This window comes from Anomaloglossus baeobatrachus, chromosome 5 (genome assembly GCF_048569485.1).
Source record: "Anomaloglossus baeobatrachus isolate aAnoBae1 chromosome 5, aAnoBae1.hap1, whole genome shotgun sequence".
In the NCBI taxonomy this organism is placed as follows: domain Eukaryota; kingdom Metazoa; phylum Chordata; class Amphibia; order Anura; family Aromobatidae; genus Anomaloglossus; species Anomaloglossus baeobatrachus.
The window spans coordinates 526016989-526044825 of record NC_134357.1 but is presented as its reverse complement, the minus strand read 5'-3'; the positions used below and the strand labels follow the sequence as shown (position 1 = coordinate 526044825).

The 27837-nt window shown below is 48.3% G+C and overlaps 1 protein-coding gene across 1 annotated transcript in view; it reads right to left on the bottom strand.

Annotated features, from left to right (window-relative positions):
- LOC142312898 (oocyte zinc finger protein XlCOF7.1-like) overlaps window positions 1–27837 on the bottom strand; it is a 70822-nt gene that overhangs the window by 31031 nt on the left and 11954 nt on the right. Inside the window, exon 2 of the mRNA XM_075351885.1 lies at window positions 10682–10831. Within this exon, the coding sequence (XP_075208000.1) occupies window positions 10682–10759 (78 nt within the window). The 5' untranslated portion in view covers window positions 10760–10831. The remainder of the gene's footprint in view (window positions 1–10681; window positions 10832–27837) is intronic.

Here is a 27837-nt window from a genome sequence, read left to right as displayed (position 1 = left end):
TCCAAACTTCTAACACTCACTTCCTCCTTTGGCCTCACCCAATGGTCTTCTGCAGCTACTCACAAAGATGGCCACATGCTGGACCTCATCTTCACTCGCCCCTGTTTCCTATCTAACCTCTCTAACTCACCTCTGCTCCTGTCTGACCACAACCTACTCACATTCTCTTCCCTATCTTCTCCAAGTACGCAGCCACCCCTCCACAAACTTTCACACCCTTGCAGAAATATCAGACACCTTGATTTACACGCACTTTCTCAGTCCCTTCTCCCTCTCACAGACATTGCATTTTTACATGATGCAGATGCTGCTGCAACTTTATACAACACTACAATCTATGCAGCTCTCAAATCAGCTGCCCCCCTCACACACACCAAAACCTGCACAATCAACAGGCAACTTTGGCACATGAGTCAGACTAAAGAACTGAGACGGGCTTCCAGAATTGCTGAGCGCAGATGGAAGAAGTCTCATTCCACTGAGCACTTCATTGCATATAAAGAGTCCCTCACCACCTTCAAGTCCACACTCACTGCTGTAAAACAAACCTACTTCTCATCCCTCATATCCTCTCTCTCTCTCACAACCCTAAACAGCTATTCAACACTTTCAATTCTCTCCTCCGTCCTCCAGCACCACCTCCCTCTCCTCTCATATCAGCTGAAGACTTTGCCTCTTTCTTCAAGCAGAAGATTGACAACATCAGAGCAAGCTTTGGCCCACAATCACCACGGCCCCTCATCATAGCTACTCAGCCTTCTTCCTCCAAATCCAGCTTCTCCACCATGACAGAAAACAATCTTTCCACTCTATTCTCAAGATCACATCTAACCACCTGTGCACTGGACCCACTCCCATCGCACCTCATCCCCAACATCACCGCAGTCCTCATCCCAGCCCTAACCCATCTCTTCAACCTATCACTAACAAGTGGTGTATTCCCCTCATGCTTTAAACATGCCTCCATTACACCCATCCTCAAAAAGTCCTCCCTTGACCCATCCTCCGTGTCAAACTATCGCCCCATATCCCTTCTCCCCTATGCCTCAAAACTATTGGAACAGCATGTCCATCTTGAATTGTCCTCATACCTCTCCTCCTGCTCCCTCTTTGACCAGCTACAATCTGGCTTCCGACCACATCACTCTACTGAAACTGCCCTAACCAAAGTCACCAATGATCTTCTAATCATCAAAGCCAAGTGACACTACTCTATCCTCCTCCTCCTGGACCTGTCCTCTGCCTTCGACACAGTAGACCATTCCCTCCTACTACAGATTCTCTCATCTCTGGGCATCACAGACTTGGCCCTATCTTGGATCTCCTCATACCTAACCGACCGAACTTTCGGCGTCTCCCATTCTCACACCACTTCCTCATCTCGCCCCCTATCTGTCGGTGTCCCCCAAGGCTCATTTCTTGGACCCCTGCTGTTCTCTATCAACACCTTCGGCCTGGAACAGCTCATAGAGTCCCACGGCTTTCAGTATCACCTCTTTGCCGATGACACACAGATCTACCTCTCTGGACCTGACATTACCTCTCTACTAACCAAAATTCCACAATGTCTGTCTGCTATTTCATCCTTCTTCTCTGCGAGATTCCTAAAGCTTAACATGGCAAAACAGAGTTCATTGTCTTTCCTTCTCCTCTCTCATCTTCTCCAACAAGCCTTTCCATCAAACTTGATGGTTGCTCACTCTACCCAGTCTCACAAGCTCGTTGGAGTAACCCTCGACTCTGCTCTATCCTTCAAGCCACACACCCAAGCCCTCTTCATCTCATGCAGACTACAACTCAAAAATATCTCCCGGATCCGTGCTTTCCTTAACCAAGAATCAGCAAAAACATTAGTGCATGTCCTCATCATCTCCCGCCTCGACTACTGCAACCTCCTGCTCTCTGGCCTCCCTTCCAACACTCTGGCACCCCCCAATCTATCCTAAGCTCTGCGGCCCGCTTAACCCACCTCGCCCCTCGCTATTTCACAGCCTTGCCACTCTGCCAATCCCTTCACTGGTTTCCCATCACCCAACGACTCCACTTCAAAACGTTAACCATGACATACAAAGCCATCCACAACCTGTCTCCTCCTTATATCTGTGACCTAGTCTCCCGGTACCTACCTGCACGCAACCTCAGATCCTCACAAGATCTCCTTCTCTACTCCTCTCTTATCTCCTCTTCCCACAATCACGTACAAGATTTCTCCCGTGCCTCCCCCATACTCTGGAACGCTCTACCTCAGCATATCAGACTCTCCCCTACCATGGAAAGCTTCAAGAGGAACCTCAAGACCCATCTCTTCCAACAAGCCTACAACCTACAATAACCCTCAGTCCAGTACACCACTGCGCAAACAGCTCACCTATTGTCCTCACCTATTGTACCATCACCCATTCCCTGTAGACAGTGAGCTCTCGCGGGCAGGGTCCTCTCTCCTCCTATACCAGTCTGTTTTGTACTGTTAATGATTGTTGTACGTATACCCTCTTTCACATGTAAAGCGCCATGGAATAAATGGAGTTATAATAATAAATAATAATAATAATATGGTCTTAGAGCAGCCAGAATGTGAAATGCTCTACCGCAAGAGGTAGTAATGGCAGATACTCTAACAGCTTTTAAAAAAGGGCTGGATGATTTCCTCAGTACACACAACATTGTTGGTTCTAAATAACTTAATGACAAAATTTATAATTGGTGAAGAAAGGTTGAACTAGATGGACCTAGGTCTTTTTTCAACCTATGTAACAGGAATGGGGAAGAGATCAAATACACTGGTACAGCAGCATGACAATAACCTTAGTAAAGTGCAAAGGATGGTGCAAGTGATGCAATATAAGCATAAAGTATAACACATGTATTGTTGTCATAGACAAATTGCCACATGATCAATGAATAGCCAGAATAGTACTTGGTATTCAGTAAGACTAATCCAAACACAAATATTTCACTATTCACACATCACTAATAACATGATATGAATATTTTGCTGCATGAAAAAGTACTTTGATATTATGGATAGGTAAATGCCAACCCTGTCTCAGGGGTATCCTTTAGTTAAATGGGGGTGTCCGGCTTAAATAAGTTATCATCTATCAATAAGAAAAGTGATAACTTCTTAATCGATGGATATCTGACTGGTCAGACCAGCAACAACCGGCAGAATGGAGTAGCAAGGCGCATCTGTGATCTGCTCTCATGTCATTATGTAGGTTGCTTAGTGCTACAGTTGGGTTTTCCATCAGCCCCATATAGACTGAATGGAGCAGTGGTTGGTCATGCAACCCGCCGCACCATTTTTTAAAAAAGATAAAAAATTCCCTGTTCTGCCAATCGGTGCAAGTCCAAGTGGTGGGACAACAATCGGCAAGTTATCTTGCTTTATTCCATTAATTTAATGATTATGCCTTATAATATAATTATTATCAAAGACAAAAATATATCCTAAAAAAACCCCTCGGATCATTGCTGTGACTCTCCTCTTATTATATACAATATGAGTTCCAGCTCTTTTTCAGCCCGATAGCATATGCTGCAATACCTTAAAAGTGATTGTCCACTGCTCGGACAATGCCGTCTCAAATGCAATATTCTCCAATCTAATATATAAAGCTGAGTGTATGTAAGTAAAGTATGTATGTATGGATGTACTGTATATATATGTGTGTGCGTGCGTGCGTGCGTGCGTGTGTGTATGTCCGCTAAAGGAATCCGCACTGTCGCATTTAAAATCACGAAATTTTGCACAGACACCCCATTTGACTCAGGGAACGTCATAGACTATGGTTTGAGAGGAAATTTTAACCCCGCGCTTTACAGTTATTCGCCAAAAACCTGCCTCCATTAAAGTCAGTGCAGTTGGGAGCCACAATGCAGCCAGAACTTCAGAAGAATGTTGGCATGTCGCAATGCACAGCCACGCCCTTGAATGGAATGTTGGCGTGTCACAATACAGCCAGGGAAAGAGACAGACAGACAGGGAAAGAGACAGACACAGATAGACACAGAGAGAAAAAGACAGACAAGGAAAGAGACAGACAGAGAAAGAGATAGAGAGACAGACAGTAAAAGAGAGCGACAGAAGGGAAAGAGAGAGAGAGACAGGGAAAAAGATAGAGAGACAGACAGGGAAAGAGACAGACAGACAGACAGGGAAAGAGACAGACAGACAAAGATAGAGAGACAGACAGACACAGACAGAGAGGGAGACAGACAGAGACTGGGAGAAGGACAGAGAGACATTTACTATCCCGGGCATCGCCGGGTACTACAGCTAGTGTAAAATAAAAACACCTTATATTCATCTCCTGTTCCGGTGCCGTCCCAGCAATGACAGCGACCGATCTTCCATGACATTGCTATGCCACATCAGCCCTGCAGTCAGTCAGCAGATGAGCTGCAGTGGCCAATAATAAGAAGTGCCCACATGAAAGTAGATATGTTTAAAGGACAATATTTATTAATTAATGGTAAAAACTAAATTTGAGATGCTTTGCATATGTTGATGTGAAATATGCAGTGCACATTGTTAATACATAGGTGCCTTATCTGGAGTCTAATGCTTATTTAATAAAACAATTATGGGTGATTGCATACATTACAAGTTGAGATGAGTGGATCGCTTTGTGAAACCAAGGTCCAGATCAGTGCTCTCTGGTCGTGGACAGGAGCTGCACAAATTTCCTTACCCTACTGGATTCCAGTCTTGGCTAATGATTACCTGGACTGGCTAGATATGTGCATCGTACATATGATGTTCTGCTAGGCTGGAGAATCAAACGCTGCGCTGAGGTAACCGGAAACTCACAAATTCTAGCAACTCCTGTCGACGACCAGGGAGCACTGACATACACCATGGTTGCGAAAAGCGATCTACTCATCTCTAATTACTAGTAATAATTTAGTGCTCCAAATTGTTCTCTTTTTCTAGTTTGACCTAGGGCTTTACTTTGATAGTTTATTTGTTTAAATTAATGCTATAATCATTCTGTATGAAAAAATTATGATAAAATAACTTGACCTCTTCGTGAATTATCTGAAGTCTAGCAAGATTTGACCTAACAACTTTTTCCTTTTTTTCAACTCGTAAAAGTTTTCTTCATAGTGTGATTTCTCTGATGTCGAAGAAGATCTGATTTCCTGATGAAACAATCACCACAATCTGAACAGGAATACGGCTTCTCTCCTGTGTGAATTCTCTGATGTTCAACAAGAGTGGATTTAATGCTAAAACATTTCCCACATTCTGAACATAGATATGGCTTTTCCCCAGTGTGAGTTCTATGATGTATAATAAGAGCGTATCTATAACTAAAACATCTTCCACATTCAGAACATGGAAATGGTTTCTCTCCAGTGTGACTTCTCTCATGACTAATAAGATATGATTTAAGATTAAAACATTTGCCACATTCCAAACAAGAGTATGGCTTCTCCCCAGTGTGAAGTTTCTCATGTCTAGCAAGATATGATTTATGGTTAAAACATTTTCCACAATCTGAACATGTAAATGGTTTCAACCCGCTGCGAATGCTCACATGTCTACGAAAATGTGATTTGAGGGCAAAACATTTCCCACATTCTGAACACGAAAATTTCTTCTCCCCAGTGTGAGTTCGCAGATGTTTTACCAAATAGGTTTGAGCGCTAAAACGTTTCCCACATTGTAAACATAAAAATGATTTCTCCCCTGTGTGAATTTTTTCATGAGCAGTGAGATTGCTTTTATCCTTAAAACATTTTCCACATTCTGAACATGAAAATGGTTTTGCCTCTGTATGAGTCCTTTGATGCCTAACAAGATCTGAATTTTGGTAAAAACATTTTCCACATAGTGAGCATGAATGTGGCTTTTCCCCTGTGTGACTTTTTTCATGTCTAACAAGATCTGATTTACGGTTGTAACGTTTATCACATTCTAAACAACAAAATAGCTTCCGTCCTCCATAAATTCTCTGACGTGTAACACGATTTGATTTACCGCTATAATGTTTTCCCGATTTTGAATATGTAATTGACTGCTCCCCTGGGTGACTATTCTCGGGTTTAAGATTTGATTTGATGCTGTAATGTTTGCCATGGTCTAAAAAAGAATATGGCTTCTCTTCTGTAGGAGCTCTTTGATGATCATCTCTCCTAATGTGATTTTTACTATGCTTAGCATTCTTTGATGAATCAGAAGATAGGTCTTGTTTTAAAGGATGAAATGATAAATCTTTGCTGTGAAGAGCTGTTTGTATATCTGGGATGATGGCTTTCTCTTCATATGTATCTTGCGTGATCCCATAGTCATTGCCTTTCAAATCTGAAATCATCCAATGTCGCCCTGACGTCCTGGTACAGTTATCTGCCAAAAGTAAAAACTGATTTTATTATTTATCAGTAATATAACCAAGAAACGTTCTATAGAAATTGAACGTTACATAGTAGACTGTTGTGGAACAAGTGATCACAATCTAACAGGAAACCTCATTAGCAAGACCAGCAGACCGATCTACAATGTTTGACTCTGTATCAAAGTACTCATTTCCATTGATTTATCCGTAACCAACATTTTAAAGTGAAAAGCTTTGTGAAGAATCATAAATTAACCTTTGACGGGTGCTATTAGTTGACATCCATCTTACACTCTGACAGCTGCATAGACTTCAGCACAGAGTAGGTTGGAGAGGAAGGTAAGTATGGTCATATAATTATAAATCACGGCTTTCATATATGCGCAGGTTGAAATTAGCAACAGAGTTCCTCATGCAAAAGGTTACCTCAACCTCTTCCCCACTCCCACAGCTCTCTCCTCAATCCTCCACTATCTTCCTCTGGCTCAAGTCTCTTCTGAACTTTTGCTATGTAAGCCTTAGGTGACACATGTTGAGATGAGATGGGATGATATGCATCACCAAAGGCATATTCAGCACAAAAAATATCAGTGGAGAGTTGAGGAAGAGCAGAAGATACTGGAGACCTGTCACAATGCCACAGCTCCCCGCTAGCAAAGGGCTATTCGCTGAGCTGCAATTGTTTGACAGGTGAGAAATGAGTATTCTATTCTTTAACCCCTTTTCTGGTGCCCTACCATCCATTCAAAATCGTGCCTGCTGGCATTTTGCTGATTTCGTAACAAAGAAAGATCGCAAAAAATTTGGATTCAGGTGAAATTTGAGGTGAATTTGATTTGTTTCAAATTTATTCATCATCTGTATCTGTATTCTGTTAGCAGACAGAAACTTCAAATGAGTCTTTAAAAGGCTAAATCTTCCAAAAACTGGAAAAAACACTGTTTTCCTCCTCAGTGCTGATAGCTGATGATGAAGGAATAGTCCTCGTTCACTTAGGAGGATTCATTTCTAACCATATTCCAGGTTTGGTTTTAAATTTATATTAATTATGTCACATATTGTCACGCTCCCGGGGCCACGGCGCCGCTCGTCACGGCGCCGCTTGTCTCGGCGCCGCTCCCCACTCACCGACCCGGTCCCCGTGCGCTCTGACCGTGGCTGCTGCTCCGGCTCCTCCTCATCCTCCTCCGTGCTCCCTGCTCCTCGTCCCCGCTGTCTCGCTGCAGCCTGGGACTCTGCCTCCAGCTCTCCTGCATCTCCTCCTCCTGTACTGATCTCCGGCTGCCGGGCCTCGCACATGCGCACTAGGGCGCGTGCGAGCTCCCTCACCTTCTCTTAAAGGGCCAGCGTCTCTGAAACAGGATATGGCTGATAACAGGTACAGGGTATATAAGACTTCATTTTCCATGCGGGTGGTGCCTGTTCAACATGTACTAGTATTCTTGTCTCTTATGCTAGGTGTTCAGGTCCCTCTGTGTCACGTACCCAGGTTAACCCTGTCTCTGCCCACAGATCCCGACTGCCAGCCTGTGTGTGTCCAGCCAACCGGTCTTCCAGGAGATTCCCCGGTAACGATCTGCTGTGGATCCCATCACCTTCCATCAGCTTGTACCCATCGCAGGTTCTGGACTCTAAACCGGTATCATCAGTCTGCACCCTCGCTGATCCCGGACTCCGTCTGTTACCACCAGTCAGCACATGTACCCGGTTCCGCTCATCCGTCCTGATTTCCTTCAGCCTACATCTACCCTTGGACCAGCCTCCCTATTCTGCACGGACATCTTAAGGACGCTAACACATATTCCTGTTGTGTCCGGGCTGCTGTGCATCTAGGCCCTCTGGGGTGGCCGCCAGACAGCCCATGTATAAGGGTTCGCTCCTGGTAGTCTCCCTGGGGGAGTCCGGTGCATGAGCCCATGGATCCTCCTTTGCACCGAACATTACACATATTCATCAATATTTCATTTCTATTTTACCTGAAGAGGAAGATTAAATTGTATAGCTAAAACCCTGTCAGAACACAAAGCATAAAATATTCAACATACAATAGTAGAACCCGGTGACTGAGAAGAATCTGTGACTTCTCTGCATTTAGTGGTCACTATGTGACGCCCTGGGCAAGCCAGGGGTCACAGGTCATGACACCACTACACACCCCACATTCCCTGCAGGAACACCAAGGTCAGAACACAAAATCCTTGTTGCCTTCCTCCAGGGGCTGATGTCCACACCAGGGGGTGGGCCAGGCGGATGGCTCCACCCACCGAGGAGTTCACAGTCCTGGAGGCGGGAAAACCAGGCAGAGATGAAGTTTAGAGTCAGAAGGAGAGGGAGGTGGTAGAGGAGCAAGTGAGAGGAGTTGAAGTGAAGGAGAAGGTGACAGTAAGAGAGCCTGAAGTTGGTCCGGGTGTGTGCCCCTGACTGAGACAGCGAGGTTGGCAGACGGCGGTGACCGTCTGCAGGAGTGGCCTATTGGAGTCTACCGTAAGGACCGTGGACGGGTGGTGGCCCGGCGGTACCGGACCGGTACACAAAGAGAAGCCAGCACCATTGGCAGGGGCCTTTCGGATCCCGGCAAGGCTTGGAGTCGCCGTGAATTTGCCAAATCTGTCAGTGAAGGGGACCTCCTGGGTCTCCAAACAGCCAAAGTCCCGATTGAAGGCAACCGTCCAACCATATTGGAGAGACACCGCCACCGCCAAGGCACCAGTTTCTCAGGGTCAGCGCCTGCGGGCAAAAGAGGGGCTCTTCCGGCTCATATCCAAGCTGGGGAGCGGGTTACCGGTGGGAATCCATCGCTACCAACAACCGGCCGTATTTAGGTGCAGGAAAGAGACAGTCACCGCTAACTTGCAGGGAACATCAACACCGCAGCCGTCCGAGGGAGCCGTCCAACCAGCCGCTTGTTTACCGTGAACTGTGTCATCATCCTTGGGCTGAGTGAGTACCTCCGTGCCGTGCGGCACAGCGCTGCCCCTGCGTCCCTGCACCTCAATAGGCCCCATAACCCGCCTGTCAACCATCCTAACTCCCCATCATCGGGCCCCGGGACCACCAACCCCCTACCCACGGAGGGGAGGGCCAACATCTAGCTGCTCCATACCATCACTCCCGGGATCCCCATACAGAGCAGCGGTGGTGTCCACACAATCACCACAACCGTGGGTGGCGTCACGGACAATAAATCCCCAAAACCAATCCCCTTTTCACTCACGGGCGAGGAGCACCGCTCGAGTCCCCGGGATCCGGCACATCGCTCGAGCCACCGAGCAGCAGAGGCCGCAGCAGCAGCGGCAGCCGGACCCGAGCAGAGGGAGAGCGCGGCGTCCCCTCCTCCGCCCACGACAACTACTCACCTGAGCAGTTGTCTGCAGGAATCTCCTCTTTACTCTGCTCATCACTCCTCACATATGTCTCTGTAGTATTAATATGGGTCAGATCTTCACACTGAAAAAAAACAGTATAAAGCTCACAGACAGATGGAGAAGTCATATCTATGATCAGCTCTAATCCTGCCATCTCCACCGTTACATTATACAATTATAAAACATATAATACTGGTGGATAAAGCAAGACCAAACACAAGACCTTCACAGCCGTCTACACATCATAGGGAGATTTCATGACACCTTCTCGCCATCTACCTGATGATCTTGAGGAACATCTGGATTTTCTTGTTTACAGTCCTGTGGAAGAAGAGGACGGTGACATCTCTCTGGTGTTGTCCTCTCACTGGATAGAACTGGAGGAAACACATACAGGGACTGAATTCATTCTTTACATACAGATAATTAGAGGCTGTGTGTATTTAGTCCTGTCTATTACCTAGTGATGTGAGGGGCTGGGGATCCTCCATCATGACGTCCTTGTACAGATCTTTGTGTCCTTCTAAATATTCCCACTCCTCCATGGAGAAATAGACGGCGACATCCTGACACCTTATAGGAACCTGACACATACAATGATACCGTCATCCCCCGATCCCTTCATAGCGTTACTGTATAATGTCCCAGCATTCCCAGCAGTGTCACCTCTCCAGTCAGCAGCTCAATCATCTTGTAGGTGAGTTCTAGGATCTTCTGGTCATTGATGTCCTCATGTATCAGGGGGTGAGGTGGAGGCCCCGTGATTGGGCTCAGGGGTCTTCCCAATCCCTCAGACACAGGGTTCTGACAGCGCTCACTAGAGGTCTTCTTCACTACTGTGTAATCCTGGTTATGGAGAGACACATTAATAAATCTCACGACAGACATTTCCAGAGTCCTCACCGCTCCAGTTCTGTCCATCTGTTATTCCCATAGATAAGAATGATGTAATGTGACGTCATCAGAATCTCTCACCTCTCCAGTAAGCCAGAAGAGGATCTCTAGGGTGAGGTGTAATATCTTCTCCACCATCTTGTCCCTGTCCTTATCCATCCTTGATGAGTCAATCAGGAAAATTCTCTTATATAGAAGAGCTCCACTGAGAGGATCCGATATTGTAGGGACCTAAATGGAAAAAAAATGACGATGTAACTTCATAAAGATCTCACATAATAATACAATGACTGGAGATATAACGTGTAGATTTTGTTTTCTCTCTCTTTGTTTGATACTATCATTAGTGGAATATGTTATTAGGGCAGATGTTCTATGATTGCTGCATAGGGGATATATGTGTATTTATATAGATCTCTGCTGCGGAAACATGACATAGTAGGGTGGTGTAACAAGAATAGTGTGGTGAGGACTTCTCACCTGTAATAGAAGAATGCTAGTTAGGGTACAGAAGAGCTGGATCACCTACTCTTGTAACATTTCGATACAGATCTATTTCCCATTGTGTTGAGAGTTTAAAACTTAAAGGGGTTATCGAGCTTATTTTGCTTTTTTTTTTTCATTTCAATATTGGGCTACATAGGGGCAGGTGAATAGATAGCAACTACCTACCTGCGGTGCTGTCAGCCCCTCTCCCAAGGCTCAAAGTAGTCATGAAACTGCTCCTGCCGGGATTTTGCTACTTCCTGTGATGTCACGTCGACAGGGGCAGGAGCTTGTAGATGGGCATCACAGCCAACGTCATGTTGCCGCCCTGCTGGGTGGGTACTGTGCGTCGGAGTCCATGCCCCCTTTCCCCCGCACCCTCCCACACATTCTGTAGTGCAGTGTTCACAAAGATGCTGCCCGTAGGCCGCATGCGGCGCCTGATGCTCCTTGCGGTGTGTAGTCCCTTTGATGGTCACTGCCTGTGCTGGGGCCCGCGCCGTCAGCACGTTATATCAGATGACAGATTTTCAGGTGTTGCTCAGATGCAAACTTACTATACAGCTACTGCAATGATCAGCCGCCGGCCAATCAGAGGACAGCAGCTGATCATTGAAGTAGCTGTATAGAGTGCTCGTACTGCGCTGCACCCAGAAATGTCATCTTATATAAAGCTTTGTGAGCAGTGGTCCCTGCACTGGCAGTGTTCATCAAGGGGGCTATGGGCCGCAAGAAGCAAACAGGACACCGAGGGAACAGAGGACAGGTGAGAGAAGAATTTGTCTTTGTTTTTTTGCATGTGTGAAGAATGGCACAATAGGAGACACTACTACAGGATGGAGCATTGCTACAAGAAGAGGACTCCAAGAGGACATTACTACAAGATGAGCAGAAGGATGGGCACAAGGATGGGGCACATTACTATAGGATGGGCATAATACTACATTAAAGGTGCCCATATTGTCTTCTGTAGTAATGGCCACATATTGTCCTCTGCAGTAATGGGCCCATATTGTCCTCTGTAGTAATGGACCCATATTGTTCTCTGTAGTAATGGGCCCATACCTGCTTCTTAAGGACAGGCACATAGACCTCTCAGTGATCAAGGCCGGTACACGGGGTCGCTGCTATCAGGGCTGTGGAGCCGGTAAGCCAAACCTTCGACTCCGACTCCTCAATTTCCCTTGCACCGACTCCGACTCCAACATATATTGCTTATCGTTAAGTGAAAAATTTATTGTAGTACAATGTGAACGTCAGACATTTAATCATTTTTATGATACAATAATCAAGATATTTAGATAGAACATAAAATATATTTATTGGAATACAACTTTAGAACAAAAAAAACTTTAATAAATTGTAAATATGTAATACACTTGTAATGCTGCAACCAGGGGGAGCCAGAGCTCTGCAGCAGATGACACTACACAGAGCAATGAGAACCAGGAAGGAAATGCACAGCGTTCTCATGCACTGCCTAATCAGCACAGCTGAGAGGCAGAACTGCAGGGTATGTGAGGAATAGTCAGACAGGCTGGGTCAAACACCGTACGGGCAAAAGCAGGACCGGAGGAGCAAGCAGAAGCGAAGTCAAAGTCAGGCTAAGGTCAGTACCGGAGGAAGCAACCGAGTGGGGAATAGGAGGGGGGACACAGGACAGGAGGGATGACCAGGGGACGGAACACAGACAAGGGCATGGGGGCACAGGAACAGACAGATCAGGATATCACTCACAGTACCAGCAATCACAGGCAAAGCAGAGCTAAGCTTATAGCCGGCGCTGGTTCACTGGAAGTGTCAGCTTTTAAAGCATCCAGGGGCCGGAAGTGAGGCCCGAGAGAAGGCTCCGCCCCCTAGCCATGTGGATAGGGAGGCGAATCATGACAGTACCCCCTCCTCAAGGGGGGGGGCACCGGACCCCCAGGCTTGCCAGGATACTTACGGTGGAAAGCCGCAATTAAACGATCGGCCCGCACGGAGCGAGCCGGCACCCAGGACCGGTCCTCCGGACCGTAACCCTTCCAATGAATCAGATACTGGAGGGAAGTACGAACCCAACGAGAGTCGATAATACGCTGAATTTCGTACTCCTCCTCACCGTCCACCAGTATCGGAGCCGGAGGGGTCTGAGAATCCACCACCGAAGGGACAAATGGCTTAAGCAAGGAGGTATGAAATACATTGGGAATACGCAAGGTCTGGGGCAGTTGCAACCGAAAGGCCACCGGGTTGATCACTTCGATGATCTCATAGGGCCCTATAAACTTAGGACCCAACTTAGCAGACGGAACCCTGAGCCTGATATTCCGAGTGGACAGCCACACTTTGTCCCCCACCTGAAAGGGGGGTCCCAGAGAACGGCGTTTGTCCGCTTGGCGTTTCTGGGACTGTTGAGCCGTCACGATGCACCGCCGTACCTCCTTCCACACCTCCCCCAGATGCTGAACGATGGAGTCGGCCCCTGGACACCCCGAATCCACTTTAGAGAAGGTCCCAAAGTGAGGGTGAAACCCGTAATTACAGAAGAAGGGAGAAGTTCCCGTAGACTGATGGACTCTGCTATTGAATGCAAACTCCGCAAGCGGCAAAAACGTACACCAATCCTCCTGCTGAGCAGAAACCAAGCACCGCAGGATTTGCTCAAGGGTCTGATTCGTCCTTTCCGTCTGCCCATTAGACTCGGGATGATAGGCGGACGAGAAGGACAACTCAATTCCCAACCGCCTGCACAAGGCCCTCCAAAACCAAGAAATGAATTGAACCCCCCTGTCAGACACAATATTCAGGGGCAACCCATGTAACCGAACCACCTGGTCAATAAAGTGGTTGGCAAGGGTCGCAGCAGAAGGTAGACCGGAGAGGGGAACAAAATGTGCCTTGTGAGACTGTGACCGGGGTTGTCTATGACGGCCGGTACGTCTTGCCCCGGTTGTGCTCCCTCCATGTATAGAAAGCAACTCCACTCCAGGGTTAATGCTGTTTCCCTGCAGGCTGAAAGGAGGGTTAAAAGGAAACAGGAACATGGGCGTGGGCCCCTAGTGTGAGGGAGTGAACACAACTCCCTGAGTTTCTGCCAAAGAAACACATGTGAGCCATTTCTGGAACCTGGCTTGTTGGTCCAGGAGGAGGACATTCCGGAACGTGTTGTGTGCTGTTTTGGACTTTGTTTGTGCAATAAACCGTGTGCTGTGACCATTGGTGCCTGGATCCCGTGTCTTCTGCCGCGCAGCCGACCACGCTACCTCACAGATGGTGGAGAATGTGGGCATGCCAGCCCGGTGAGGTGTAGCATCCATCCCTGGTGACCCAGTAGCGCATGTCCTGGATTCGAGCGGCTATACTACAGCCCAAACCCGGCGACGCCATGGAGGACATACTAAAGCAGCTGGCTCAGGCTAATGCACAGCAACAACAGACCAATGCACACCTGCTTCGGTCGTTGGATCGTCAGCAGCAACAGCACCAGCACTCCTTGCAATTGCAGGAACAAAGGCCGTGCCGTCCGTGCCGGACCGGCAGCAACAACCCCGGGACCGGGTGACGACGGCAGCGTACAGAAAGCGGTGAGACAAGAGTTGCAAAAGATGACCCCGGGGGATGATGTGGAAGCGTTCCTGGCGGTGTTTGAGCGGGTGGCCGAGCGGGAGAAGCTGCCGACCCCCCAGTGGGCTGAGGTATTGTCGCCCTATCTAACGGGGGAGCCCCAAAAAGCGTACCTGGACCTCTGTACCGAGGACGCCATAGAATATGAGACCCTGAAAGCCGAAATACTTGCTCGGTTGGGGGTGAATACCTATGTACGGGCTCAGCGGGTAAATCAGTGGTTCTATGAGGAAGTCAAACCCGTACGCTCCCAGGCCTATGACTTGTTGCATCTGGTAAAGAAGTGGTTGCAGCCTGACACTCTGAGCCCTGTGCAAATGGTGGAGAGGGTAGTGGTTGATCACTTTGTGCGCACTTTAACCGTCACCATTCAACGGTGGGTAGGACAGGGCGACCCAAGTACCCTGGACCAATTAGTGTGCCTGGTGGAGCGGCATGTGGCTACGCAGGACTTGATACGGGACACTGAGACTTTGCGTGCCGCCCGTCGGTCCGGCCCCTCCAAGCCTAGGGCCAAGGACCCACCGCTGACACCGGTGCGGGAGTCCGCTACCGTCCCGTCTGAGGCCGCGCCCGCCGTCCCTGAGGTCCGGAAGGCTATGTACCCTAAACGACAACTCGACAAGGGGGTTTCCTTCCCTATTAGATGTTGGCGGTGCCAGCGGGTGGGACATATGGAAGCCCAGTGTCCACTCACCACGGAGCCCATGGATTGTGGGGTTACCCGTCGGGGTTCAATGTATGCTCAGGCGGTGTGTACCGCGGACCTTGTCTCCCCGGAGACTGAGCCCCACTTGTGCCAAATGCAGGTGAATGGATGTCCGGTTACAGGCTTGTTGGATTCCGGAAGCTTAGTGACCCTTGTGCGATCAACCCTAATGGCTGAAGTAAAGGCCACAGGATGTACAGTGGGGGTGGTTTGCATACATGGGGACCGCCGAGACTATCCCACGGGGGTTGTCACCATCACAGCACCCTGCGGTCAGGTGCAGCATGAGGTGGGACTTATGAACACTCTTCCCTATGATGTGATCCTAGGAAGGGATCTGCCGTATTTTTGGACTCTATGGAAGGGGCCTCCTAAGTCCCCTCAGGTATTGGACAGTCCGGGACCTGAGCCCGACAATCCCGAATCCGGGACGCCTGCCGTAGGGGTCCCCATGATAGGGACAGAATGTGAACCCGATAGGTCACCCCTAGAGGTATTGGCAAGAGAGGCTGAGATGGTCGAGCCCATCCCGGAGTTGGAGGCGTCCCCGGATACGTTTGGGACAGCCCAACTCCAGGACCCTACATTAATACATGCCCGGAGTCGGGTGACAGTGGTTGATGGGGTGGCACAGCTGTCCGGTGCCCAGGTAAGGTACCCCCATTTCGCTCTTTAGCAGGATTTACTCTACCGGGTAGATGAAATACGGGGCGTGGGGGTAGAGCAGTTGGTGGTGCCCCAGCCGTATCGCCGGCGGGTCCTCGACTTGGCTCATAAACACCTGATGAGTGGCCACCTAGGGGTCAAGAAAACGCAGGAGCGAATATTGCAAAGGTTCTATTGGCCCGGGGTCTTTGGGGAGGTAAAACGGTTCTGCGAAACCTGCCCGGAGTGTCAGCTTACCGCACCCCTGGCCCACTTTCGCAGTCCGTTGGTACCGTTACCCATTATAGAAGTCCCTTTTGAACGGATAGGGATGGATCTGGTGGGGCCCCTCGTAAAGTCCGCACGAGGGCACCAACACATCCTAGTGATCGTTGACTATGCCACCCGGTATCCAGAGGCGATACCTCTCAGACATACTGCAGCGAAGCTTATAGCTCGGGAGTTGTTTGCTGTGTTCTGCCGGGTGGGGTTGCCCAAGGAGATCCTTACGGATCAGGGGACCCCATTCATGTCTAAAGTGACCAAAGAGCTATGCCGGCTACTCCAGATCAAGCAGTTGCGTACGTCTGTGTATCATCCTCAAACGGACGGTTTAGTGGAGCGATTCAATAAAACCCTGAAAACCATGCTCAAAAGGGTGATTTCCAAAGACGGGAAAGACTGGGATATGATGCTTCCCTATTTGATGTTTGCCATCCGAGAGGTGCCACAGGCATCCACGGGGTTTTCGCCTTTTGAGTTGTTATACGGGCGACATCCCCAGGGATTGTTGGACCTGGCAAAGGAAACATGGGAGCAGGAGCCCACCCCCCATAAAAGTGTGATTGAACACATTTTAGGAATGCAGAACCGCATAAGCGCGGTCATGCCAATTGTGAAGGAGCATTTACAGGAGGCTCAGGCCGCGCAAAGCGGCCGTTACAATAGACAAGCCACCGTGCGGACCTTTAACCCCGGGGATTGGGTGTTGGTATTGGTCCCCACGGCAGAGAGTAAATTCCTAGCTCAGTGGCAAGGCCCCTACGAGATAAAGGAAAGAATTGGGGTGGTCAACTATAAGGTATTTCAGCCCGGTAGGCGGAAACCTGAACAAATATACCATGTCAACCTGTTAAAACCTTGGCAGGAACGGGAAAGCCTGATGGTTGATTTTTCCCCATCTCCCTCCTCTTCGGGTCGTTCAAACCCGGCTCCAGCGACCTCCGGAGAGGACGAACCGGAAGTAAGGATTGGAGAAGCCCTCACCAAGCAACAGAGGCGAGAGGCCAGACGGCTGGTTCAGCAGAACCCCGATGTCTTCTCCGAGCTGCCTGGTAGGACCAGTCTGATACGACATGACATTGTCACCGAGCCTCACCTGAAGGTACGCCTGAAGCCATACCGGGTGCCGGAGGCTCGAAGACAAGCCATATCAGAGGAAGTGAAGACAATGCTACGCCTGGGGGTCATCGAAAAATCCCGGAGTGAATGGGCTAGTCCCATTGTCCTAATACCAAAACCCGATGGCTCCTTAAGGTTCTGCAATGACTTTAGGAGATTGAACGAAATATCCAAGTTCGATCTCTACCCCATGCCCCGGGTGGATGAGCTGATTGATAGGCTGGGACAGGCGCGATATTTCACCACGCATGACCTGACCAAGGGGTACTGGCAGGTGCCACTGACGGAGTCCGCCAAGGAAAAAAACGCTTTTGTTACGCCGGAGGGTCTCTTCCACTATGTTGTCTTGCCTTTTGGGTTACATGGCGCTCCGGCCACGTTCCAGAGGTTGATGGACTTGGTGCTGGAACCCCACCAGGCGTATGCATCAGCGTACCTTGATGACATCATTATTTACAGCTCCGAGTGGCAGACCCACTTGGAACAGGTACAAGCAGTGGTGAATGCGCTCCGAACAGCCAGATTGACAGCCAATCCCAAGAAATGTGCGTTGGGGCTCACGGAAGCCCGCTACTTGGGCTACGTAATAGGCCAAGGAGTGATTAAGCCCCAAATTAACAAAGTTGAGGCGATCCAGAAGTGGCCTAGACCCCTGACCACGAAGCAGGTTAGGGCCTTCCTGGGTATTGTGGGGTACTACAGGAGGTTTGTAAAAAATTTTGCGGGACTATCAGCCCCCTTGATGGACCTTCTCAAAGGCAAGAAGTCCGTTATGGTGCGCTGAACTCCGCAGGCCGAGGACTCCTTCCGGGCCCTGAAGGGGGTCCTGTGCGGACAGCCCGTTCTTGTCAACCCTGATTTCTGGAAGGAGTTCGTAGTATAGACTGACGCCTCTGAGGTCGGCCTGGGGGCAGTGCTGTCTCAGGTGGTTCAGGGGGAGGAACACCCCGTAACCTTCTTAAGTAGGAAGCTCACCCCTCCCGAGCGGAATTATAGCGTAGTGGAGAAGGAGTGCCTGGCGATCAAGTGGGCCTTGGAGTCCCTACGCTATTACCTGCTGGGACGGCAGTTTCGCTTGGTGACTGATCACTCTCCGCTGGTCTGGATGAGGTCCGCCAAGGAACGGAATGCCCGGGTTACCCGGTGGTTCCTTTCTCTACAGAACTTCTGGTTTACAGTTGAACACCGGGCCGGTAGGTTGCAGGGCAACGCCGATGCCTTGTCCCGTGGCCGTGTTTCATGGCGGGAGTTCAACCCCGCACGCTTGAACTGAGGGGGGGGGTATGTGAGACTGTGACCGGGGTTGTCTATGACGGCCGGTACGTCTTACCCCGGTTGTGCTCCCTCCATGTATAGAAAGCAACTCCACTCCAGGGTTAATGCTGTTTCCCTGCAGGCTGAAAGGAGGGTTAAAAGGAAACAGGAACATGGGCGTGGGCCCCTAGTGTGAGGGAGTGAACACAACTCCCTGAGTTTCTGCCAAAGAAACACATGTGAGCCATTTCTGGAACCTGGCTTGTTGGTCCAGGAGGAGGACATTCCGGAACGTGTTGTGTGCTGTTTTGGACTTTGTTTGTGCAATAAACCGTGTGCTGTGACCATTGGTGCCTGGATCCCATGTCTTCTGACGCGCAGCCGACCACGCTACCTCAGAGCCTGTTTACTAAAACGATCCACCACCACCCAGATCACAGTCATACCATTTGAGACAGGGAGGTCCGTAATGAAATCCATGGACAAGTGGGTCCATGGTCTTTCAGGAACAGGTAATGGAACCAGTTCCCCGGCCGGCCGATTACGACATACCTTAGCACGGGCACATGTAGCACAGTCAGACACAAACCGAGCAACATCTGAGTGAAGAGACGGCCACCAAAACAGTCGAGCAACAGCCCTGCGAGTGGCTGTAACTCCAGGATGGCCACTAAGTACGGACTCATGGAACTCTTGAAGTACTCGTAACCGGAGGTGCAAAGGGACAAACAGTTTAGTGTCTGGAGTGGAAGATGGCGCTGAGGACTGGGCCTCCCTGACCTCAGCCTCTAACTCGGACGACAAGGCAGCGACCACCACCCCTCGTGGAAGAATGGAGGAAGGAGGCTCTGGAGGTGACACCAGGTCCAAACTACGAGACAGTGCATCTGCCCTCACGTTTTTAGACCCCGGCCGAAAAGTAATACAAAAATGAAATCGAGAAAAGAAAAGAGCCCACCTTGCTTGTCGAGGCATCAATCTCTTGGCGGACTCGATATATGCGAGGTTTTTATGATCAGTGATGACAGTAATACGGTGAACAGCACCCTCCAAAAAATGCCTCCATTCTTCGAATACCAACTTTACTGCCAATAATTCACGGTTACCCACATCATAGTTCCTCTCAGCTGGAGTGAATTTCTTGGAGAAGAACGCACATGGTCGCAGATTAGTCAGAGTAGCAGGGCCCTGAGAGAGAACAGCTCCCACCCCCACCTCTGAGGCGTCCACCTCAACAACAAACGGCGCCTCGAGGTCAGGCTGTACCAGGACTGGGGCGGACATGAACCGGTCCTTTAACTCAAGAAAGGCGTGGACAGCCGTTTGCGACAAGTTCTGCAGATCCGCCCCTTTCCGTGTAAGGTCAGTCAATGGCTTGGCAATTTGAGAAAACCCCTTAATGAACCTTCGATAATAATTAGCGAAACCCAAAAAGCGTTGTAGCGCCTTGATATCCCTGGGTTGCACCCAATCCACGATAGCCTGCACCTTTCCTGGGTCCATTTTAAACCCATCACGAGAAAGGAGTAACCCAAGAAAGGCTATTTCCTGAACAGAGAAAACACATTTTTCAAGCTTGGCAAACAGATGGTTATCACGTAATCTCTGTAATACTGAGCAAACATGCATAATATGCGTATCTCTATCAGCAGAATAAATCAAAATGTCATCGAGATAGATGACCACAAAACGACCAAGAAAATCAGAGAAGATATCGTTGATGAAATTTTGAAACACCGCAGGGGCATTTGTTAGACCAAAAGGCATCACCAAATTCTCGAATAACCCCTCTGACGTCAGAAAGGCCGTTTTCCACTCATCCCCTTCTCTAATACGGATAAGATTGTAGGCCCCCCTGAGATCTAGTTTGGTAAACCACCGGGCTTCAGAGAGTTGGTTGTAGAGATCAGGGATGAGTGGAAGCGGATACATGTTTTTCACAGTAATTTTGTTTAATTCTCGGAAATCGAGACATGGCCTTAATCCTCCGTCCTTTTTCTTTACAAAAAAGAACCCAGCAGCCACAGGGGAAGAAGAAGGACGGATATGCCCTTTACGTATACTATCAGATATGTATGATTTCATAGCATCCCTTTCTGGACCCGAGAGGTGATATAAACGGGCCTTGGGCAATTTGGTATTGGGAAATAAATCAATGGCACAGTCATATGGGCGATGAGGCGGCAAAACCTCGGCCTCTGTTTCCGAGAATACGTCTCCGTAGTCCCTCAGGTATTCCGGAAGACCCTCAGGACTTACGGAGAACACAGGTACAGATTGTAAACACCTTTTATGACAAGCAGGACTCCATTTGACTATGGTACGACACTCCCAATCAATAACGGGATTATGTAACATTAACCATGGATACCCCAGCACTAATCCAGCAGGGAGATTGGCCATTACAAAGCAAGAAATAGTTTCAGAATGCAGAGACCCGATCACCAGAGTAAATTTTTCTGTAGCAAACCGAATGAGGTTTTGAGGCAGCAGTGTTTTATCAATTGCCAGGAGTTGAATGGGTCCTTCTAACCTTACTGTCCCTAACTCTAATCTTTGGACCAACTCAGAGTCAATGAAGTTCATAGCGGACCCACAGTCAACAAAGGCAGTAGCAGACCAGACCGACTCCTTGACCCGGAGGTCGACATTCAGAAGTATCTTATTGGAGGAGAGGAAAGGTACCTGATAGTCTGGGCAACCTCCTCGACCGTTACCCAGACTTAGAAGTTTCCCGACGACTGTTTAGCGGAGGGGCAAGCCGGGCAGTCTTTCCTCCAGTGTCCATGGTGTCCACAATAGAAGCACAGCTTGAGATCCCGGCGTCTTCTCCTCTCCTTCTCATCTGGACTGATGGCTCCAACTTCCATCTGTTCCATAGCCGGCAAAGAAGGTGCCCTAGGTAGAGGGGGCAGAATCTCACGCATGGTTCCCCTTCTTTCCCGTAATCTGCCGTCCATACGAACTGCCTCCGTCATCGCATCATCCAAGGTGCTGGGAGGAGGGTGCAGAGCCAAAGCGTCTTTCAGGGAGTCCAAAAGACCTCTCCGGAATTGGCACCTGAGTGCAGAATCATTCCATCGCACCTCAGTGGACCACTGCCGAAACTCAGAACAATATAGCTCAGCAGTGTGGTTTCCCTGAGTGAGACACATGATCCTGTCCTCAGCCACCCGTTCACGGTCTGTTTCGTCATATATCACCACGAGGGAGTCAAAGAAGAGGTCAACCGAATGCCGTTCCGGGGCCAAAGGGGGTAGGGAAAACGCCCAGGTCTGGGGACCCCCTCTAAGTAACGACATGATGATCCCCACCCGCTGGGTCTCATTCCCCGAGGACCAAGGCCGGAGAGTGAAAAGAAGCCTGCAACTCTCCCTAAATGTCCGAAATAGGTTTTTCTCCCCCCGAGAATTTATCGGGGAGCATCACCGTGGGTTCAGGGGAGGTCAGTTGGACATCAGTGGGACTATGCTGTCCTACAGTTTGTGAGGTAACTGCCACTGAGGTGGCCCTCGCAGAAGCAGAAACCTCACTCTGCAGAATGTTGTGTGAAGCTACCAGGGTGTGAGGCTCTGCCGCCAAATCCTGCACCAGCTGCGTAAGGTTGGTTACTTGCTCGCACAAAGTACTGAGTGGATCCATTACAGTCTGTTATCCTGCAAAGTTAGATCCCACTACCAAGAATTAAATGGCTTTTTTTTTTTCCCCTATGGGAGATAAAGCCTATTGAGGCCGGCTATACTGTAAAGCCCACTTTACACGTTGCAATTAGTTGTACAATCGCATTTGCGATGTGACACGCCCAGGTTGCATACGGGATCTATGAGATTTCACGTTGGTCGTTCATTTGCTGTCACACGAGCGTTAGTAGTCTATGTTAAATTGGTCAATTTTGTGTGCGATCCTTTAGATCATGTGTTCCGTGACGTATGCATTGGGCACCTTTTTTTTTTTTTTTTTATTGACTTGCCAAGCGTGTGTACTGTGTAGGGATGCGTTTTTACTATGTCATCTGCAGTTCAGCTCTGCTACATGGCCGCTGACAGCAGCCACAGACAGCCATGTAGCAGAGCTGAATGGCAGATGACAGCAGACACAGACAGAGCCGCACTGTCACAATGAACTCGGGTGAACTTCACCCGACTTCATTGTCATGCTGCGGCTCTGTCTGTGTCGCGCCCTGATTAGCGGTCACCAGTGAAGGACTCACCGGTGACCGCTAATCTCCTAAGTTACTGAAGTTAGCAGCCCTCTCTCATATACTCACCAATCCCCGATCCCCGGCGCTGCACGGCGTTCACACTGCTCCGGCGGCTTTTACTGTTTTGAAAAAGCCGGCCGCCCATTAAACAATCTGGTATTCCCTGCTTTCCCCGCCCACCGGCGCCTATGATTGGTTACAGTGAGACACGCCCCCCACGCTGAGTGACAGGTGTCACACTGCACCCAATCACAGCAGCCGGTGGGCGTGTCTATACTGTGTATTGAAATAAATAATTAAATAATTAAAAAAAACGGCGTGCGGTTCCCCCCAATTTTAAAACCAGCCAGATAAAGCCATACGGCTGAAGGCTGGTATTGTCAGGATGGGGAGCTCCACGTTATGGGGAGCCCCCCAGCCTAACAATATCAGCCAACAGCCGCCCAGAATTGCCGCATACATTATATGCGACAGTTCTGGGACTGTACCCGGCTCTTCCCGATTTGCCCTGGTGCGTTGGCAAATCGGGGTAATAAGGAGTTATTGGCAGCCCATAGCTGCCAATAAGTCCTAGATTAATCATGTCAGGCGTCTATGAGACACCTTCCATGATTAATCTGTAAGTGACAGTAAAAAAACACACACACATGAAAAAATCCTTTATTAGAAATAAAAAACACAAACACATTCCCTCATTACCAATTTATTAACCCCCGACAAACCCTCCATGTCCGGCGTACTCCACAGTCCTCCAGCGTCGCGTCCAGCTCTGCTGCATGGAGGTGACAGGAGCAGCAGAAGACACCGCCGCTCCGGTCACCTCCACGCAGGTAATGAAGACAGCCGCGCGATCAGCTGATCTGTCACTGAGGTTACACGCTGTCACTGGAGCCAGCGGTGGCCGCGGGTAACCTCAGTGACAGATCAGCTGATCGCGCGGCTGTCTTCATTACCTGCGTGGAGGTGACCGGAGCGGCGGTGTCTTCTGCTGCTCCTGTCACCTCCATGCAGCAGAGCTGGACGCGACGCTGGAGGACTGTGGAGTACGCCGGACATGGAGGGTTTGTCGGGGGTTAATAAATTGGTAATGAGGGAATGTGTTTGTGTTTTTTATTTCTAATAAAGGATTTTTTCATGTGTGTGTGTTTTTTTTACTGTCACTTACAGATTAATCATGGAAGGTGTCTCATAGACGCCTGACATGATTAATCTAGGACTTATTGGCAGCTATGGGCTGCCAATAACTCCTTATTACCCCGATTTGCCAACGCACCAGGGCAAATCGGGAAGAGCCGGGTACAGTCCCAGAACTGTCGCATATAATGTATGCGGCAATTCTGGGCAGCTGTTGGCTGATATTGTTAGGCTGGGGGGCTCCCCATGACGTGGAGCTCCCCATCCTGAGAATACCAGCCTTCAGCCGTATGGCTTTATCTGGCTGGTTTTAAAATTGGGGGGAACCGCACGCCGTTTTTTTTAATTATTTAATTATTTATTTCAATACACAGTATAGACACGCCCACCGGCTGCTGTGATTGGGTGCAGTGTGACACCTGTCACTCAGCGTGGGGGGCGTGTCTCACTGTAACCAATCATAGGCGCCGGTGGGCGGGGAAAGCAGGGAATACGAAATTGTTTAATGGGCGGCCGGCTTTTTCAAAACAGTAAAAGCCGCTGGAGCAGTGTGAATGCCGTGCAGCGTCGGGGATCGGGGATCGGTGAGTATATGAGAGAGGGGGATAGACTGACATGGACAGAGAGTGAGGGACAGAGATAGTGACCGACTGACAGAGATTAGTGAATGACAGACATTGTGAGGCGCTTCAGAACGCAGCTTTTCAGCTGCGCTCTGAAGCAGACCTTTTTTAAGGTGCGGTGCAGAGCGCACACCTGCGCACATAGCATCAGACACCGAAATCGTATGAGGGATGTCACACGTTACAATTCACTAGGTTCGTGCAACAAAACGCTCAATTCTAGAGAATGATACGATGTGTTTGCGATCAACGGTTTTGCGTTCAATCCTGATCGCAAGTAGATGTCACACGCAGATACCTCACAAACGATGCCGGATGTGCGTCACTTACAACTTGACCCCAACGACGGATTGTGAGATATATTGAAGCGTGTGTAGCGGGCTTTATGCTGCAACCAGGGGGAGCCAGAGCTCTGCAGCAGATGACACTACACAGAGCAATGAGAACCAGGAAGGAAATGCACAGCGTTCTCATGCACTGCCTAATCAGCACAGCTGAGAGGCAGAACTGCAGGGTATGTGAGGAATAGTCAGACAGGCTGGGTCAAACACCGTACGGGCAAAAGCAGGACCGGAGGAGCGAGCAGAAGCGAAGTCAAAGTCAGGCTAAGGTCAGTACCGGAGAAAGCAACCGAGTGGGGAATAGGAGGAGGGACACAGGACAGGAGGGACGACCAGGGGACGGAACACAGACAAGGGCATGGGGGCACAGGAACAGACAGATCAGGATATCACTCACAGGACCAGCAATCACAGGCAAAGCAGAGCTAAGCTTATAGCCGGCGCTGGTTCACTGGAAGTGTCAGCTTTTAAGGCATCCAGGGGCCGGAAGTGAGGCCCGAGAGAAGGCTCCGCCCCATAGCCATGTGGATAGGGAGGCGAATCATGACAACACTGTAATATACAGTAGATTGCATATATATCTTGTGTGTATATATATATATATATATATATATATATATATATATATATATTACATACTGTATTACATATTTACAATTTATTACAGTTTTTTGTGTTCTAAAGTTGCATTACAATAAATATATTTTATGTTCTATCTAAATATCTTGATTATTGTATCATAAAAATGATTAAATGTCTGATGTTCACATTGTACTACAATACATTTTTCACTTAAATATAAGCAATATACTAAATGTTATTTTATTATTTAGTATGTTTTTGTTGAAAACTGTTTTTTTGCCGCTTACATAGTGTATTACATAGTGTTATACAGTTAGGTCCAGAAATATTGGACAGTGACACAATTTTCGCGAGTTGGGCTCTGCATGCCACCACATTGGATTTGAAATGAAACCTCTACAACAGAATTCAAGTGCAGATTGTAACGTTTAATTTGAAGGTTTGAACAAAAATATCTGATAGAAATTGTAGGAATTGTACACATTTCTTTACAAACACTCCACATTTTAGGAGGTCAAAAGTAATTGGACAAATAAACCAAACCCAAACAAAATATTTTTATTTTCAATATTTTGTTGCAAATCCTTTGGAGGCAATCACTGCCTTAAGTCTGGAACCCATGGACATCACCAAACGCTGGGTTTCCTCCTTCTTAATGCTTTGCCAGGCCTTTACAGCCGCAGCCTTCAGGTCTTGCTTGTTTGTGGGTCTTTCCGTCTTAAGTCTGGATTTGAGCAAGTGAAATGCATGCTCAATTGGGTTAAGATCTGGTGATTGACTTGGCCATTGCAGAATGTTCCACTTTTTTGCACTCATGAACTCCTGGGTAGCTTTGGCTGTATGCTTGGGGTCATTGTCCATCTGTACTATGAAGCGCCGTCCGATCAACTTTGCGGCATTTGGCTGAATCTGGGCTGAAAGTATATCCCGGTATACTTCAGAATTCATCCGGCTACTCTTGTCTGCTGTTATGTCATCAATAAACACAAGTGACCCAGTGCAATGCCATGCATGCCCATGCCATCACGTTGCCTCCACCATGTTTTACAGAGGATGTGGTGTGCCTTGGATCATGTGCCGTTCCCTTTCTTCTCCAAACTTTTTTCTTCCCATCATTCTGGTACAGGTTGATCTTTGTCTCATCTGTCCATAGAATACTTTTCCAGAACTGAGCTGGCTTCATGAGGTGTTTTTCAGCAAATTTAACTCTGGCCTGTCTATTTTTGGAATTGATGAATGGTTTGCATCTAGATGTGAACCGTTTGTATATACTTTTATGAAGTCTTCTCTTTACTGTTGACTTAGAGACAGATACACCTACTTCACTGAGAGTGTTCTGGACTTCAGTTGATGTTGTGAACGGGTTCTTCTTCACCAAAGAAAGTATGCGGCGATCATCCACCACTGTTGTCATCCGTGGACGCCCAGGCCTTTTTGAGTTCCCAAGCTCACCAGTCAATTCCTTTTTTCTCAGAATGTACCCGACTGCTGATTTTGCTACTCCAAGCATGTCTGCTATCTCTCTGATGGATTTTTTCTTTTTTTTCAGCCTCAGGATGTTCTGCTTCACCTCAATTGAGAGTTCCTTAGACCGCATGTTGTCTGGTCACAGCAACAGCTTCCAAATGCAAAACCACACACCTGTAATCAACCCCAGACCTTTTAACTACTTCATTGAGTACAGGTTAACGAGGGAGACGCCTTCAGAGTTAATTGCAGCCCTTAGAGTCTCTTGTCCAATTACTTTTGGTCCCTTGAAAAAGAGGAGGCTATGCATTACAGAGCTATGATTCCTAAACCCTTTCTCCGATTTGGATGTGAAAACTCTCATATTGCAGCTGGGAGTGTGCACTTTCAGCCCATATTATATATATAATTGTATTTCTGAACATGTTTTTGTAAACAGCTAAAATAACAAAACTTGTGTCACTGTCCAAATATTTCTGGCCCTGACTGTATATAACACTATGTAATACACTATGTAAGTGGCAAAAAACAGTTTTCAACAAAAACATACTAAATAACATTTGCGCAGTCTATGAATTTGTTCTAAGAAATAGAATTGCTTCCATCAGATCCTCCTTCGCAGATGACCTCAAATCTGACCTAATACTTTTAAGGCTAGAGAACAACCTCTTTACACTAATTTGGGTTGGAGGCAAAGCCGTAACCACATGGGCAACATCTCTAACAATTTCCGGGTATAAAGGAATTGCCTCATGCACAGTCAGTTTTGATGAATAATTGAATTTTTC